At 38.7% G+C, this 15,414-nt stretch overlaps 1 protein-coding gene across 3 annotated transcripts in view; it reads left to right on the plus strand.

Moving 5' to 3' along the window:
- LOC134634938 (zinc finger protein 729-like) overlaps window positions 1–15,414 on the plus strand; it is a 64,792-nt gene that overhangs the window by 703 nt on the left and 48,675 nt on the right. Inside the window, exons 1-3 of one of the 3 annotated variants that reach the window (XM_063484410.1) lie at window positions 439–669; window positions 1,583–1,680; window positions 5,156–5,920. In XM_063484410.1, the coding sequence (XP_063340480.1) occupies window positions 1,663–1,680; window positions 5,156–5,920 (783 nt within the window). In that variant the 5' untranslated portion in view covers window positions 439–669; window positions 1,583–1,662. Of the gene's footprint in view, window positions 1–438; window positions 670–1,582; window positions 1,681–5,155; window positions 5,921–15,414 lie in introns of those variants that run through there. The other 2 variants (XM_063484409.1, XM_063484411.1) reach the window with 2 other exon arrangements.

Raw genomic sequence — 15,414 nt, forward strand, 5'->3', positions numbered from 1 at the left:
GCAGCCTCTGAACACGAGGAAACCTTCCTGTACTTCACACTGCTGTGGATTTTCCACAGCGAATCTGTCCTTTTATTTATGAGATATTCACACCGGAAGCGCATATTCTTCACGGCTGCGCAGCGCGTGAGTAACGCGTGACAATGACGTCAACCGATTCGGCAATTTCTTTTCAGGTGAGAGTAGAAAAAAAGAGCGGATGGAGCCCGAGCTGAATATTTTATCCTGTGTTGTTTGAAAGCAGAGGCGCGTTTATTCAGAGATCTGAATGAATACAGCGCAGTGTGTCGCTCTCTCTCCCTCTCTCTGCTGATGGGAGTCAATGGAGCTCACCATGCACTCTTTGTCTCTCGCCTTCTGTCAAGTAACCGTAGCCATTCAAATATATTTATATATTATTTATATAGCTCTATCCTTTTGACCTGATTACGCCAAAGGTTTAAGTCCTGGTCACGTGACCTGGGTGTCGCGATCCACGCTTCGGAAGCTGGACGCTGCTCACTGCTGCAGGTCTCCTGCCGTTTATGGTTTACACGCTGAAGGAGAACAAACTGAGGAGCAGAGGAGACAAAAGGAGCGCTGACCGCGATCACTGCAGCTCTTTTTAAAGGTCGACTTTATAATAAGATCTGCGCATCTACAACGTTGTGTACGGCTCATTGTGTGGAGGCAAGTAGGAGACGTGTTATTATAAACACTCTCATCTCTTTTTTTATTCCCTTTAAAGACTTAGATGCTTAGAATATAAAATATAGCACAGGTTATGTGGTATTACTGTAGAGACAGACACGTTTCTACATGTATATGGCTACTAAACACATAAAATAATAGGCTGGTTTTCAGGAGGTTATTAAGCGTGGTAACTGAATCCTACTGGACTGCAGCCAGGAGGGATTCAGGCTTTCAGGTTTGTTTTCACAAAATACACAGGCGTTCACATCCAGATTACACTTCAGTTGTGTGATCAGTTGGGCAGATCTCATATATGACTTTTGAAGCTTGCTTCTTTTACTTAAAGAGGAAGGGGGAGATTCATTTATTTTCTCTCAATACCTTTGACATCCTCACGCTTTAATTATTTTAGAATAATTAAAGCGTGTAGGGATAAATTGATCACCTTGTTTGTGCACCTGCTGTCACAAACGTCAATTCTGAAGCTATAATGGGGCACCAAACTGCAGTTATTCTGTGTATACCTGTTAAGACTTTTGGTTTGATTGGATTTAACCTTCCCTTCTCAAATATTTCCATCTTGCTTTGACTGCAGTTGTAACAACATTGATTCCAGCAGGATTTGTAAAAAAAAAAAAAAAATTTGACAGACACACAGAGCTGGACAGCTTTTATTCTGAGGGTTTGGACAGAGTCTGTGTGTGTCTGCTATCACTATGTTCCTCTAATAGAAAATCAATGTGCAGATGGTTATTCCTGCAGTGACTGCTGTTCTTCAGCCTGCAGAAACCATCCTGCAGCTGCTGGAACAAGTCAATCTTCTTAATGTTAATTTGCATAGGTCCTTTTTTTTTTCAAGGATCAAAATGGTTGCCTGACAAAAATGTGTCTGTGTGTCCCACCTTTTCAGCAGGAGGAGAAGAGTCTGACGGAGCAGCAGAGGAACATTTTCATCCACCTGGACTCAGCTGAGCCACTACAGAGGAAACAATGAGTTCAACACAAAAGGTCAGTACAATATCACTGCTAAGCTACAATTATAACTATGTGCACTTTATCGGCTGCTGTTGGTTTTATTACGGTCTCAGGTAACATCAGGCTTTGTGTTGTTATTCTTTATCAACCTCAGTTTATTCACACATAGAGAATCTCTGAAATCAAAACAAGACAAAAAGATCAGATTTTAATAAGACATGGGAACAAAAACATCACGCCCCTCCACATGGAAAGTATCTCACTTTTCTGTGGGTCAACAGACTCCAACTCTACTGTCTACTGTAGCTGGTGGCAGTCGTACTTAGGGCTGTGCGATATAACAAAATCTCATATCCCGATATTAAGACATCTATCGTCCGATAACGATATAAATATCAAAAAATGTAACATTTTCGGTAAATTCTGTGAATCTCTGGCAGCTCGACTTGCGTGAAGTGTTTCCAGCTGGGCGTCGTGTACCTGGAGTCGAGTGTTTTAACAGATGCATGAAACGATACATTTTCAGACATAGGTTGTAACGGCCGCCGTTTTCTTTGTAAGTATTTATTACACAGCGTGCTGCGGGGAAAAGCCTGTTCTAACGTTTGAGTCTAAGGTTTATTTTTTAGCTCTTTTTTTGCTTCTAATCCGTAAATACTCTTTCACGTGATTCAGTTCATTTTGAAAAGTCTCAACAGGATCTTGAGCTTTATTGTGAAAGGTTTATGTGGAAAATAAACAAGCGGACACGCCGTGGTTTTACCGTCCTTGTTGTTGCTAACGACAACGCATAAAAACAAGCGCTTGTCCATCCGTAGTGTGGTTATATTAAATATAAGAGAAAGAGGAAACTTTAAGAAATTAATATAGCCGCTACAGTGACCGTCAACATGATGAAAAAATATTGCTGTAAACAGTTTATTTTGCGACACCACGAAACAAACGATAGCGTAAAATGAAACGATAGACGTTTTTATATCGTCATCCGATATATATCGTTATATCGAACAGCCCTAGTCGTATTTGTGCTCTCTGTCCATTGAATGAGAAATACCATGGAGAGACTGTTTTGTTGTTTATTGTCAAAAATGATGTAAAGTGGCTTTTTAAAGTTTGGGCGCAGCATGCATGTTTGTCATTATCTGCTTATTTAAAACCTATGATGCACAAACAGAAACAAACAAAAGCCTTTAGACTATTCTTCATGGTAAACAGCAGGTCATTGTGCTCAATTCTGTATAAATTAACATATTTTGAAAGACAAACTTTTTTCTAACAAATGAATTTATAACAGAGCATCAGTCATGTTTGGAAGTGAGATGATCTCTCAATATTTTTTTTTAGTATAGACAAACAATCAGCAGCTTAATAACAAAATAAAGTAAATGGTGATGAAAGCTGAACTTCCTCTGAGTCACAGGAAGGACTCAGTTGATGTTCTCTTGTTATGATTATTTATTATAATTATAAAATATGGAAAATACTGAAAAACAAAGAGTTATTTCCAACATGACAGAGTGTTGGCTAACTTAGACTTATGTGGTCAATCTTCGTATGTTAAATTATAAGCTCTACATAAGCAGTCAACGTCGTCGCCAGCATTTATGTTTGTGGGTGTCCTGGTGTTTTATCCAGGTGTTTTATTCCCCCCCCTGTATCCTGTTTGTTGTGGCCATTCTTTTTTAGGAGAAAACATATTTTTCTTCTTTGGACATTCCCGTGTGTTCAGTACTTTCCTCAATAAATGTGTCCTTTTATTGATGCTGAGATTAACATTTCTTATATTGAGACCGTGAATTAACTGTACTAGAGAGGCCAGTCACAGTTGTTGCCGTAGTTACATGGCACCTACAGTCAAATCTGCATGAGTAAATTGATACAGGGACACCAAGTGCTGGTGTTTTGTTAAATTAAAATACTCTGGGAATGCTCTATATTTCACTGGGCTCATCTAATGCATCATAATCCTGATATACCATCATTCCCTTGAAGCTGGACAGGAAACTACAGGATCTAGGACTGAGCAGCTCCCTCTGTAGCTGGATCCTTAACTTCCTGTCTGACAGACGCCAAGTGGTCAGACCTCATCCCCCATCACACCGAACACTGGTGCTCCACAGGGGTGTGTACTGAGCCCTCTCCTGTACTAACTCTACAACTACGACTGCACGGCCACTAACAGCTCCAACATCATTGTGAAGTTTGCGGACGACACTACAGTGGTGGGTCTTATCACCAACGGTGATGAGACGGCCTACAGGGAGGAGGTCAGCGCCCTGACCCACTGGTGTCAAGACAACCATCTCACCCTCAACGTCGCAAAGACAAAGGAGTTGATAGTGGACTTCCGGAGGTGCAGAGAAGTACACATCACCATCAACGGCGCCGCTGTGGACAGAGTGAGCAGCTTCCGCTTCCTTGGTGTACATCTGGCTGAGGATCTTACGTGGTCAGTACACATAAACAAAACAGTGAAGAAGGCACAGCAGCGCCTCTTCTTTCTCAGGAGACTGAAAAGATTCGGCATGAGCCCCCGCATCCTCAGGACCTTCTATCGCTGTGCCATTGAGAGCATCCTCACTGGATGCATCACCACCTGGTATGGCAACAGCACCGCTTACAACCGCAAAGCTCTCCAGAGAGTAGTGTGGTGCACTGAACAGATAATTGGAGGTGAGCTTCCCTCCCTCCAGGACATGTACAGGAAGCGGTGCCTGAGGAAAGCGGGGAGGATCATCAAGGACTCCAGTCACCCCAGCCATAAACTGTTCAGACTACTTCCATCAGGAAGGAGGTTCTGCAGCATCCGGTCCCATACCAGCAGACTGAGAGACAGCTTTTTCCATCAGGCCATCAGACTGCTGAACACGTCATAGACACCTCACCTTCACTACTGGAACTTCAACATTATGGACTCCATACTGTATATAAATGCCACTTGTTTTGCACAATATCCAACTACCAACCTCTGTATATTTTATATATTTATTTATTTTTACTCTATTTAATTTGTAAAATATGGACACACACACACACACACACACACACACACACACATATACACACACGTTGACATACATATTTAATATACACATTCAGTAATATGCATACACTCTTATATTGTACGTATATTTATTCATATAATTCCCAGATTTAGCCATATTTTGCTTGTTCTTATGTTATTGTACTTTGCACACCTCTGTTGCTTGTGAAGCTCGCACACAAGAATTTTCACTTACATGTACTGAACCAGTGTACCTGCACATGTGATGTGACAATAAAAGTTATTTGATTTGATTTGATATATGACCAGGACAATCTCTGAAAAATATTCAAGTAGTTCACAGAATTTCTGCTTGAATTCTCATCTGTACTGAACCTTGTTTTTGACGGCCTTGATTTTGTTTCAACCTTCAGGTTTAAAACTAGTTTGAAGGAGTTTGAAGTTTCGGTTTGTTCCACGACTGCATTTCACTCACTGCATCTGTTTGTATCTCTGTCACTGCAGGACCAACATGGACTGAGAAGTCAGCGCTCTCAGGAGGCCGACAAACCTCACAGAAGAAAGAGAGAGAAAACATACACCTGTGGCGAGTGTGGGAAGGATTTTACTGTAAAGTCTAACCTAAGAAGACATCAAGTGATCCACACTGGAGAGAAACCGTTCAGCTGTGACTTGTGTGGAAAATCTTTTAGTTTGAGGAATACCTTAAAGACACACAAACGCATTCACAGTGGAATTAAACCATTCAAGTGTAACCTGTGTGGAAAGTGTTTTACTCTAAAGAATAACCTAAATAGTCATACGCTCATCCACACTGGAGAGAAACCATTCAGTTGTGACTTGTGTGGAAAACCTTTTAGACAGAAGAGTGGGCTAAAAATTCACCAACTCATCCACAGTGGAGTTAAGGCTTACAAGTGTGATCAGTGCGGTAAATCTTATACTCGCAATGATGCCTTACAGACTCATCAAGTTTCCCACTCTGGAATTAAGGCGTACAGCTGTGACTTTTGTGGGAAAACCTTTAACAACCTTGGACGCCGAAATAAACACCAACGCATTCACACTGGAGAGGATGTGTACTGCTGTGATCAGTGTGACAAATGGTTTACAACATATGCACACTTACAAATCCACAAAATTACCCACACCGAAGAAAGATCCTATAAATGTGACCTGTGTGAGAAGGCTTTTAAATATCCACATTCCCTGAAAGAACACCAACAGATCCACACCAGAAAGAGACTCTACAAGTGCAGTTACTGTGAGGTATGTATTTTTATTTGTATCTTGTCATTTTAGCCTGACTGTTTGGAACAACTCTGCTCATTCAATTGTGTTTGCATGTTAGTAATTCTACTGCATTTAAATGAGACACTGGTTGAGTCATCCAATTTTAGTTTCAGTTGTGAATTTGCTTACATTATCAAAATAAAAATTGCATTTTGTAGTACTGGTCATTGTTATGTCTACTATTACTACTGGTAGAATTTGTGACAAAGGGCAGCGAGAAGTCCAACACCCACCGGGAGCGAGTCTGACTTGGTGCCGGTTATATAAGGATGGAATGGATGGAATTTATATGTGTGTGTGTGTGTGTAGTAGGATTCCAACAGTACCATATTCCTATCCTTCTTGTCAGATGGACCCAGCAGTCAGATCTACCTTTGCATTCAGATTTACTTTAAACTTTTCATTACAGTTGCCTTATTACTGTATTGCTTCAGAATTGTGTCAGTATTAGAGTGGCGTTATTGTGGAATTACTGTGGTTTTATTATAGTCTTGCTTTTATTTGAGTGTTTTTAATCTACCATTGTTGTGGTACCACTGTATTATTACATTGTTATTATCATGGTATAGGATTGGGCAATTTGCTTGACAGTTCAGTCGTTCTGTTGACCCCGGTGGCGTCGCCAGTAAATGAGGGTACCAGTGCCAGGAAGTTGAGGAGTCTCCAGTTATGGTAGTGATCTGTAACATAACCTAAATGTTATAATTGAAACCATAAAAATGGTGTAGGGACTCTTTTCTTTCTTACTTTATTTATTTTTTTTAAGTGACGTTCAGGATAAAAATGTTGAAGCACTGACTTACACTGTTTTTGTGTCTTTGTTTAGAAGCAGAGCGACACAGATGGATCCAGTTCTCAACCCTGTCATCACTGTAGTGGTGGAAAAGTATTTCACTGTGACCTTTGTGGAAAAACTTTCTATCATCAAAGGAACCTAAAAATACATCAACGTGGACATACTGGACAAAAGTTGAACTACTGCAAAAAATGTGGCAGAGGCTTCCCCACACCTAGTGCATTAAAACGCCATGAACTGATTCACAGTGGGGTTAAAAAGCACGTCTGTGACCAGTGTGGGTCATCCTTCACCACTGCAGGTCAGCTTAAAGCACATAAACGAGTCCACACAGGAGAGAAACCATACAAGTGCACATACTGTGACAAAAGCTTCTCTCATTCAAATAGCCGTATACTTCATGAACGTACACATATGGAAGGAAACTACAGCTGTGACCAGTGTGACAAGAGCTTCAGGAATCTCAGTTCATACTCCAGACACAAACGATCCCACGCTGTAAATAAACAGTTTCAGTGTGACCAATGTGCAAAAACATTCACTTCATTATCTGCTCTGTGCAAACATCAACATGATCATACAGGGCTGAAATCACTCCTATCATTTGGTCACAGTGAATCCGAAGAGATGAAAATTTCCTCTTCTGGTTGCGCGGACAGACTTAAAAGCCTTGAGATCAGGCTCCACAGAGTTCAGATGAAATCTCCTGTAAAGGTTGTCAGCTAATATCACAGTTAGATCTGATGAGGTAGTGTTTCTGGGCTTGCAGTGAGTAATAGAGTTCAAATGTAAGAATCTGCATATACAGCATATATATATATGTATGTATATATGTATATGTATGTATATATGTATATGTATGTATATATGTATATGTATGTATATATGTATATGTATGTATATATGTATATATATGTATGTATATATGTATATGTATATATATGTATATGTATATATATATATATATATGTAAACAAGTATTTTTCCTAGAAGCTCTTCATGCTCCAAAATGTCCCAGTTACATTTTAGTCTCTTCCCTTCAAAACAGTAGTATTTGGTGGTAGTAGTACTTGTGTTATAAAGTTGCAGAAATACCTCTTGTGAGTCAGTGAGCGTGCCTGTGTAGCCATTATTTAATTAGGCTGAAGAACTAATTCTTATTTGCATTGGTGGCTTGCAGAAGGAAAAGCCACTTGACGAAATGGGGTTAAGTTGTAATAGATACATTGTATGACTGAGAACTAATTCTGCATTGATTTTGAATATTCAACATGTGGTGAATACTGAAAGGAAGTGTAAGTCTCACAGCACGTATACTGGCATGTTCAGACTTGCTCATAGAGGGAGGGTGAGTGATAGGGATCCATGGAGATAATCCAATAATCAGTGTTTTGAGAAGATTCAATTGTACTTCCTCCGAACTCTGTGCAGAGCAGACACACCTGGAAGATATGATTATACTAAGGATTTGCAGTTGGATTATAAAGCAGAGTGCAGGAGGATTAACCATCACCAAACAAATGCCATCCAAGAAATGGATCTGACTTTTCTACTAAGCTCACTGTACTGTACTGGATTGTAAACAGTGAGGAAATCAGGGGACATCATGGAGTTGGTACTTTGACATCTTTTTTCATCAAACATGCAGGGAACAACAAAACATACAGAGCATCTATGCTATTTCACAAGCAGTTTCTGATGCGGCAGAACATGATACCGCACCAGAGTTCCCTTCACCGTCAAGCAGCAAGTCAAAGGAGTGACAGGTGTATTGTTCGTACCGCTCCAACTCTGAGCACTATCTGTTTCAGTGCACCTACTTCAGTCAACTGAATACAGGTCAGAAGTGCACGTGGGTGCAGGCTAATAAGAAGTGTTGGTACTGTGGCTATGACCACTAGGCTGCAAGGTGTTGACTTAAAAGAATGTGAAAGCAATGTAAAGAGACCCACCTGGATGGCCTCTTATGCTGTGAATGTACGTAGTAGTGGTGGATAAGCAGAGGAAGACAGCCGTGGTGAAAAATGTACCTGTGCCGAGTGAGGAGAACATCAGATCATCCACGCTGGAATGAAACCTTTCAACTGCGATCAATGTTGCAAGTCCTTTGGTCAGATTAGCATCTTAAATTTGCATAAGCTTATCTAAGCTGGAGTTAAACCTTTAAGTTGTGCTCAGAGTGGAAAGTCTTTTGCTAGTTTTTATCATGTTTTTATCACGTCAAAATGACGTTAACACCATAACTGCAGTTGAACTGAATAATAATAATGCAAACTGCAGATGTAAGCATTATTGTGCTGACCTTTGTGGAAAAATATTCAGAGTGCAGTGTGCTCTAAAAACACACCAAGACATGAATACTGCACACACTGCTGTGACAAAACTGCCAGACCATTGGGTCAAACTTTCAAAGTTTAAGATCAGGCTTCACAGAATTCAGCTTTAATCTCCTGTTTAGTGTTACTGCGAGAAAGTCCATCAGATCAGTTATGACCTTAGACGTGCTGTCTGGTGCGAGAAAGTGTTGGTAAACTTTTAAAGTATTCAGCTAAGTATTAGAAAAGTACCGGGACTGTTAAGTTTATCAAGTAAATAAAAATCGATATGTACAGACAATGAAATTTACCCCGTAAACTAGTTACTTCCTGATAACAGCTGCACTTCAAAGAAATGAATATGTAGACTGTATGCTAATCTGAGGCTTTGTTTTACATAATCAGATGTTTATAGTCACCTTATACATTTATAAGCTACATACCAAGAAATCAAAATTACTCAGAGTATAATTTGTCTCCATCCCGATAAAATACCTAAAATTATGCAATACTTAAAGTTACTCATGCATTCTCTGAATTTACTTACACATTACTTAAAATTAACAACAAGAAACTATTTTTCCTGCAAGAAACTGGTGTTTCACATCTTTATTCTAGTGTACCTAATTTTAAATATTTGTGCTTAAAGCCTTTGAGAGTCCAGAACCTCATCAGATGTAGTTGGTTGACCTAGTACATACTTTTTATTTCGTTTCATGTATTTAATTGACTGCATGCATTTTTGTTGTCCCAGGTTTTGGCAAAAGCACAACCATTTAAGCTTTGCTAGCTGTGTATGAACACTTATCTTGCGGCTTGTGTAACTGTTGCTTTAACAAAACCTTTTAGCAGCATGTACATGTTCATGGTAGCAGTGCTTAATTCTGTAAGTATTCTAAAAACAGTTGTTTGTAATAAAGGATATGAAGTGTAACAATTAGAAAAAGTGCTAAAGCTTTATTGTCACAGCGATATGTACTTTCTCCACTAGGTGGAACCTTTTATCTTTGTAATGAGCTGATGTTGTATGTGTTTGCTAACTGCCTGTCAGAACTTAACAGAACTTGAAATATCCATGTCTCCCACTGAATAATGGAGGTGAAAAAACACACCTGTCTGAAGCTGGCAGCCAGCATTTCCAGAGACTTCCTTTGAATTTTTATTTATTTATTTATTTATGTATGTATGTATGTATGTATGTATGTATGTATGTATTTATTCATTTATTTATTTATTTATTTATTTGGTCTTCTGATTTTACTTAAACTGTGCAATAAAAAGCAGCAGAATTCTGTCAGAACCTCCTGATTCTTGTCAGTGGAGTCGGTGCTGCGCCATTTCTGTTCTAGTTTACTCATGTGAAATGTTCTTTAAATGTCTTTGTTGTTTTAAAATTTGAGCTTATTTTGCTGCATGAGGAGAAAAAAAATGCAAAAAAAGGTTTTTATTGATCCTATAAATAATAAAATATACACGAACTTAGCTTACATGTAGTTTTGACTCTGGTACGTACTGCTCAGTATCTTAGAAATGTCAAATATGGCTCTTATCAAGTGCTCAATTTAATTTTAATTACAACATCAAAGCTTTTATAATGAGGTAAATACCCTACAGTGTATATATAATAGAATCACTAATGAACTGATTACTTTAATATTTTTGGCATACAATATGCAGTTATTAAAAAATCATGTCAGTCATGATAACTGTTTGTAGGAGGAAGGTGATGCACAAGAGGGAGAAACCGCACATTGTTTGCGCTTGTGCATGCTGGTTGGCCGCCTGCTCTGAGCTTTCCAGGCCCTTTCTAGGCTCTGTTCATCTCGGAGACTTCCAGCTTCATCGCAGAATTTGTCATGGTTTGTGATCTGAGCTCCTCCAAAGGTAAATACCGTGCTAATGGCAGCTTAAGTCCTCTGATTTTGCCTCTGTCGTCAGTTATTGTAAGTTGATGCTTCGGTGCCTCCTGTAAACACAGTTACTCAAGTAGTAACTTAATCTGTGCTGTTTGGGTCTGCTGTCATTATAATCAGTTTATTATTATCAGTCATTATTTCATCTTCAGATTCTTTGGCTTTTCTCTGTCATCATCTTGCATGGGCGCTGTGTGTGTGTGTGTGTGTGTGTGTATGTGTGTGTGTGTGTGTGTGTGTGTGTGTGAGAGAGAGAGAGAAAGAGAGAGAGAAAATAAAGCACAGTATCTCACAACACATGGTGTGGGTGGGAGTTGAGATGGCTGGGATGGGATCTCAAAACTGCATGAAAACTCTCATCCAAAACTAACAGGAGTGGTGAATAAATCTATAAATGTGTTTTACGTGTGAAATGAAAATAATAAACCTAACAAAGGATTATGTACGTTAAATCTGCGCACTTTCAGATCGTGAATCACTTTGGAAAACACTGTGTGATGGCCACAACATGAAGCGATTTTATTGTTGAATTATCAGTGATACTTTCATGTGTTTTTGTTGAGAAATGTTAACGATGTCATTAAAAGAAAGCATTAAATTAGGGAGAAAAACCCGTTCGCGGAGAGGGTCCCCGGTTCTCCAGTTAGATTGTGCTTCACGGCGTCATGTTTCGCCGTGAAGGGGTTATTATTGGAGTAAATGGATGGCTGGAGCCTCTGCTCGAAGCGTCTCTGATCGCCGCGAGCGGGTTCATATTGGAATGAATTGACAACCCACAGCGTCGCATAAAAACGTGGAAGGGTACCTTTAGCGTCAGCATGAATAGTTAAGGGACGTGATAAATCGTCAGTATTTTACGCGTCGGGAGTGAGAACGGGTTGTTTTCTGACAGAAGCCATCTTGGTTTTCATCAGCTGCTTATGGCTTCTACAATCTACCTAAATTAAGCTCTTTTTACAAAAAAAAAATAATTAAATCTTGGATTACATCGACTTTGGTGTTGACGCACTATGGTTGTGACACAGAGTTTTATCAGAAAGGTATGCAATAAATGAAATAAAAATTAAAAAAATTATCACAGCAGTGACCTTATGGCATGTGTATCAAACAGGAAGTGGTAAAGGGGTCCTCAGAGTGTAAGCTATCCACAATAATTCCTGATTTTTTTGTACTTTTAAAAAAAATCTGATGGTGTTGACAAAAACTTGATTTTAATCACTTAAAAAATATGTAAAAATAAATTTCAATTGCATATTTGGATATTATATAAGGTATTGACTTAAATACTTAGTGACGAGAGCCATGATGTTTAATTTTACATTACTTTTAATGTTTTTTTCTGTATTTTAAATAATCACACCAGCTTCTGGACAATGGATTTTTAAGGTACTGGTAATGTATTGTACCATTTAAAATAAATATATATGTATAAAAAAATGCAAAATCATCTTTTGTTGTACAAAAATTGCCTTGGTTTGTCTTTTAGGCAGTTGGGTTAACACTTGTATGCATATTTTTAACCACAAAATTGGGTTTTATCTGCCGGACATGTTTTGTCCCTTATCTCAAGAATCACTGAAACACACAAAAATACACAAACATACACATCTACACACACTGACTCAGAATGAAGAGAAACACACACATGAACAGACGTGCACTTGATTGAGTGAGAAATGACACACACATCTAAGTCGAAATGCTGATTCACAGAGAGGTGATCCACACACATGCACACGCTTGTGCAATGAAGAGTGATGCACACACACACACACACACACGCTGATGCAATGAAGAATGCTTTGCTAACAAATGCTTGTGCTGATACGCAAAATGCTGCACACAAACATCCAGTTTTTTATCCAAATATCATCCAAATATAGAATTTGTTATAAGAAGCCATTGATTACTTAAAATGTGTTTTATGTCACCCAGAGGGCATTTATGTAGATTTAAGGGACAAGGTCTAAAACAGTTTGGTTATGAAAACAATGTCTGTGCGTGATGTCTGTTTATGGCTCAAGGCCTCGACTGAATTGTTTGCTGTGCTTCACACAGCCTGATGAGGAGCAGTGGGTGAAAATGATGAACTAACGGTGTAAGTTTTATTTCAGAGCACCGCATTTGCTGCAATTGAGATTTAATTGAAGGAGGAAAAAAAGTTGCTATGGCACCTGAGGTTCTAATTCCCACACAATATTGTCCCAGGAGGAAGCAAAACTTTTCTGTGAATTTCTGGTTGATTTTTGGGTTTTGCTTAGCACTAGGTTGATTTTATCAGTGAGGTTTGGGTTGTTTTCTTTCTCTAAGAGAGAGAAAGATGGTTTTGCTCGGACATGTCTGCAACAGGCCCTAGTAGTGTTATTAAATTAGTATTTTATTGGTTACTTTTGTTTTTGTTACAGTGCACTGAGATAAGAACATCTGAGAGGTGTGATCCACCGGTGGTGATATTTTGTGAGTTCATGATTTAACAATCAGCTCTTTAAACCAGGCCTGTGGAACTGCAGACTTAACACTTTGGTTGCTAGTTTTGAGTTACTGATGTATGTATTAAGAAAATTGTGTTTTATTGGCTGTGTTTGATTAAGGTATCACTTATATTGTTGGGAATGTCAAATGCTACAGTGGAGAACGCGTTTGATTTTACTCATGACTGGAATATGTTACTAATAACCATAGCAGGCCACTGTGAAAGCCAATTAACTTTTACAGAGGAGAAAGCCAAAAACTTTAACAATATCTATGAATAGCAGGGGAATGGTAGACTTGTCATAATAAAAATAGAGATATATAATAACAAACACTGGTCCACGTGATTTAGGTTCTCCCTTGAAATAGTCAGTAATTTAAAAAGTAGAGTATAACCAGCAGGGCCATCTGATAGGATGTGGTACTGCACAAGAACAAGAGCAAGCTAAAGAAAGAGAAAACTATTGTGTTTAGTTTTGATAAATTCGAATTATAATGTACCATTACACTCAGAGGATCAATATGAAATCAAATGTATGCAAATTTTGTATGAAGTACATGACTGATAATTGTTCTGTCCTGAGCTTTTGTTTTTACAGCACCCACTTGACCACACCAACAGTTTTACGCCACCAAAGGAGGGTAATTGCGAATATTCGAGGGAAGAATATCACCAGTGGGAAAGGTAAGCCCCGATGGGGGTGATAACACCATTAATTCCACTTTTGGTCAAATTCTTAAAATTTGACACCAAACATGAAAAATTCTTCAAACATTTAGAGACAGAACAGAGTTCTGGATAAACATAATTTGGCAAACCACATAAGGATGGAGGGTTTGAATCTATAATATTTTGAAATAATACTCACTATAATGCTGACTATGTTGATTATGTTTATTCTAGTATGGAAGGGTTGGCTAATCTGACCAGGAAATGTAATAAACAGGAATGTCAGAACAGTCAGCGTTAAAGTCACCTTTGACAGTCCAGACTAGGATGGCGTTGGACATCCTCAGGGTGGAAAAGGGTTGGTGTGACCAAGGTGTGGTTCCTCGGCCACTTTGACTGTGAGATCATCATTTGGGTTAAACAACAATCTATAGTAATGTTTTGCACTGTTTCTTTATGTACAAAGTTTCTGGAAAGACCCAAACTATGTACAAACTGAGATTTTCCTGTGGACTACAGATTCTCCCGAAGTCACTTTTAAGTTGGCAGAACAGATACAGAGGGAAGGGAGCAAGGGCTTGAAGGAAATAGATTATTCTAATTGGATTCCAGCTGTTGGTTATCTTACTCCTTCTCGAAATATTTGTTGCCTGTTTGGACAAATATTTGTAGGTTTTGAAGAATCCTGTATTTGTGTGATTGAAAACACAATGCAATCTTTTTTAGAGGCTGTGGGTAAAACAATGTGTGTTGAGTCCAGACTCTGTGACGCACTAAGCAGACGAAACGTTAGCACTTCCTGTGACGATGAATAAGATGTTTGGTATTCTTGAAAGTTTTTTTACTTGTCCTTTTCCATTTCCCAGAAAGAAACTGTCCACTGGAATTTCTTGTGTTTATTTAATGTATTGATTGATTTATTGTGCATGAGTGTATTATTGTGTTTTTGTTCCACGTGTTTTGGCACTAATTTATGGTTGTATTTTCACATCTGTCGTTTCAAAGTTTCAAAGAAAAAGTTTGGGTCTCCAAAACCTGGAAATTCTACTTTTCATTTTGTAAAAAAAAGAAAAACAATTCTACAAAGTTTTGTTAGGCGTGTGACAGATCATTTTTCTCTCTCTCTGATGTAACAAATGGAAAGTTCTCTTAACGTCAGCATACCTGTTCTCAGTGGCACAGACTATCAGAGGAGGAGACTTGGCTGATTTCCACATTGAAATTCTACCTTCTGTACAAGCACTGTGGGAGCGACATTGAGTAAAACATAATCTGGCAAAGGATCAAGAATCTCAAGTGTCAAC

Source organism: Pelmatolapia mariae, linkage group LG9 (assembly GCF_036321145.2).
Source record: "Pelmatolapia mariae isolate MD_Pm_ZW linkage group LG9, Pm_UMD_F_2, whole genome shotgun sequence".
Taxonomy (NCBI): Eukaryota; Metazoa; Chordata; class Actinopteri; order Cichliformes; family Cichlidae; genus Pelmatolapia; species Pelmatolapia mariae.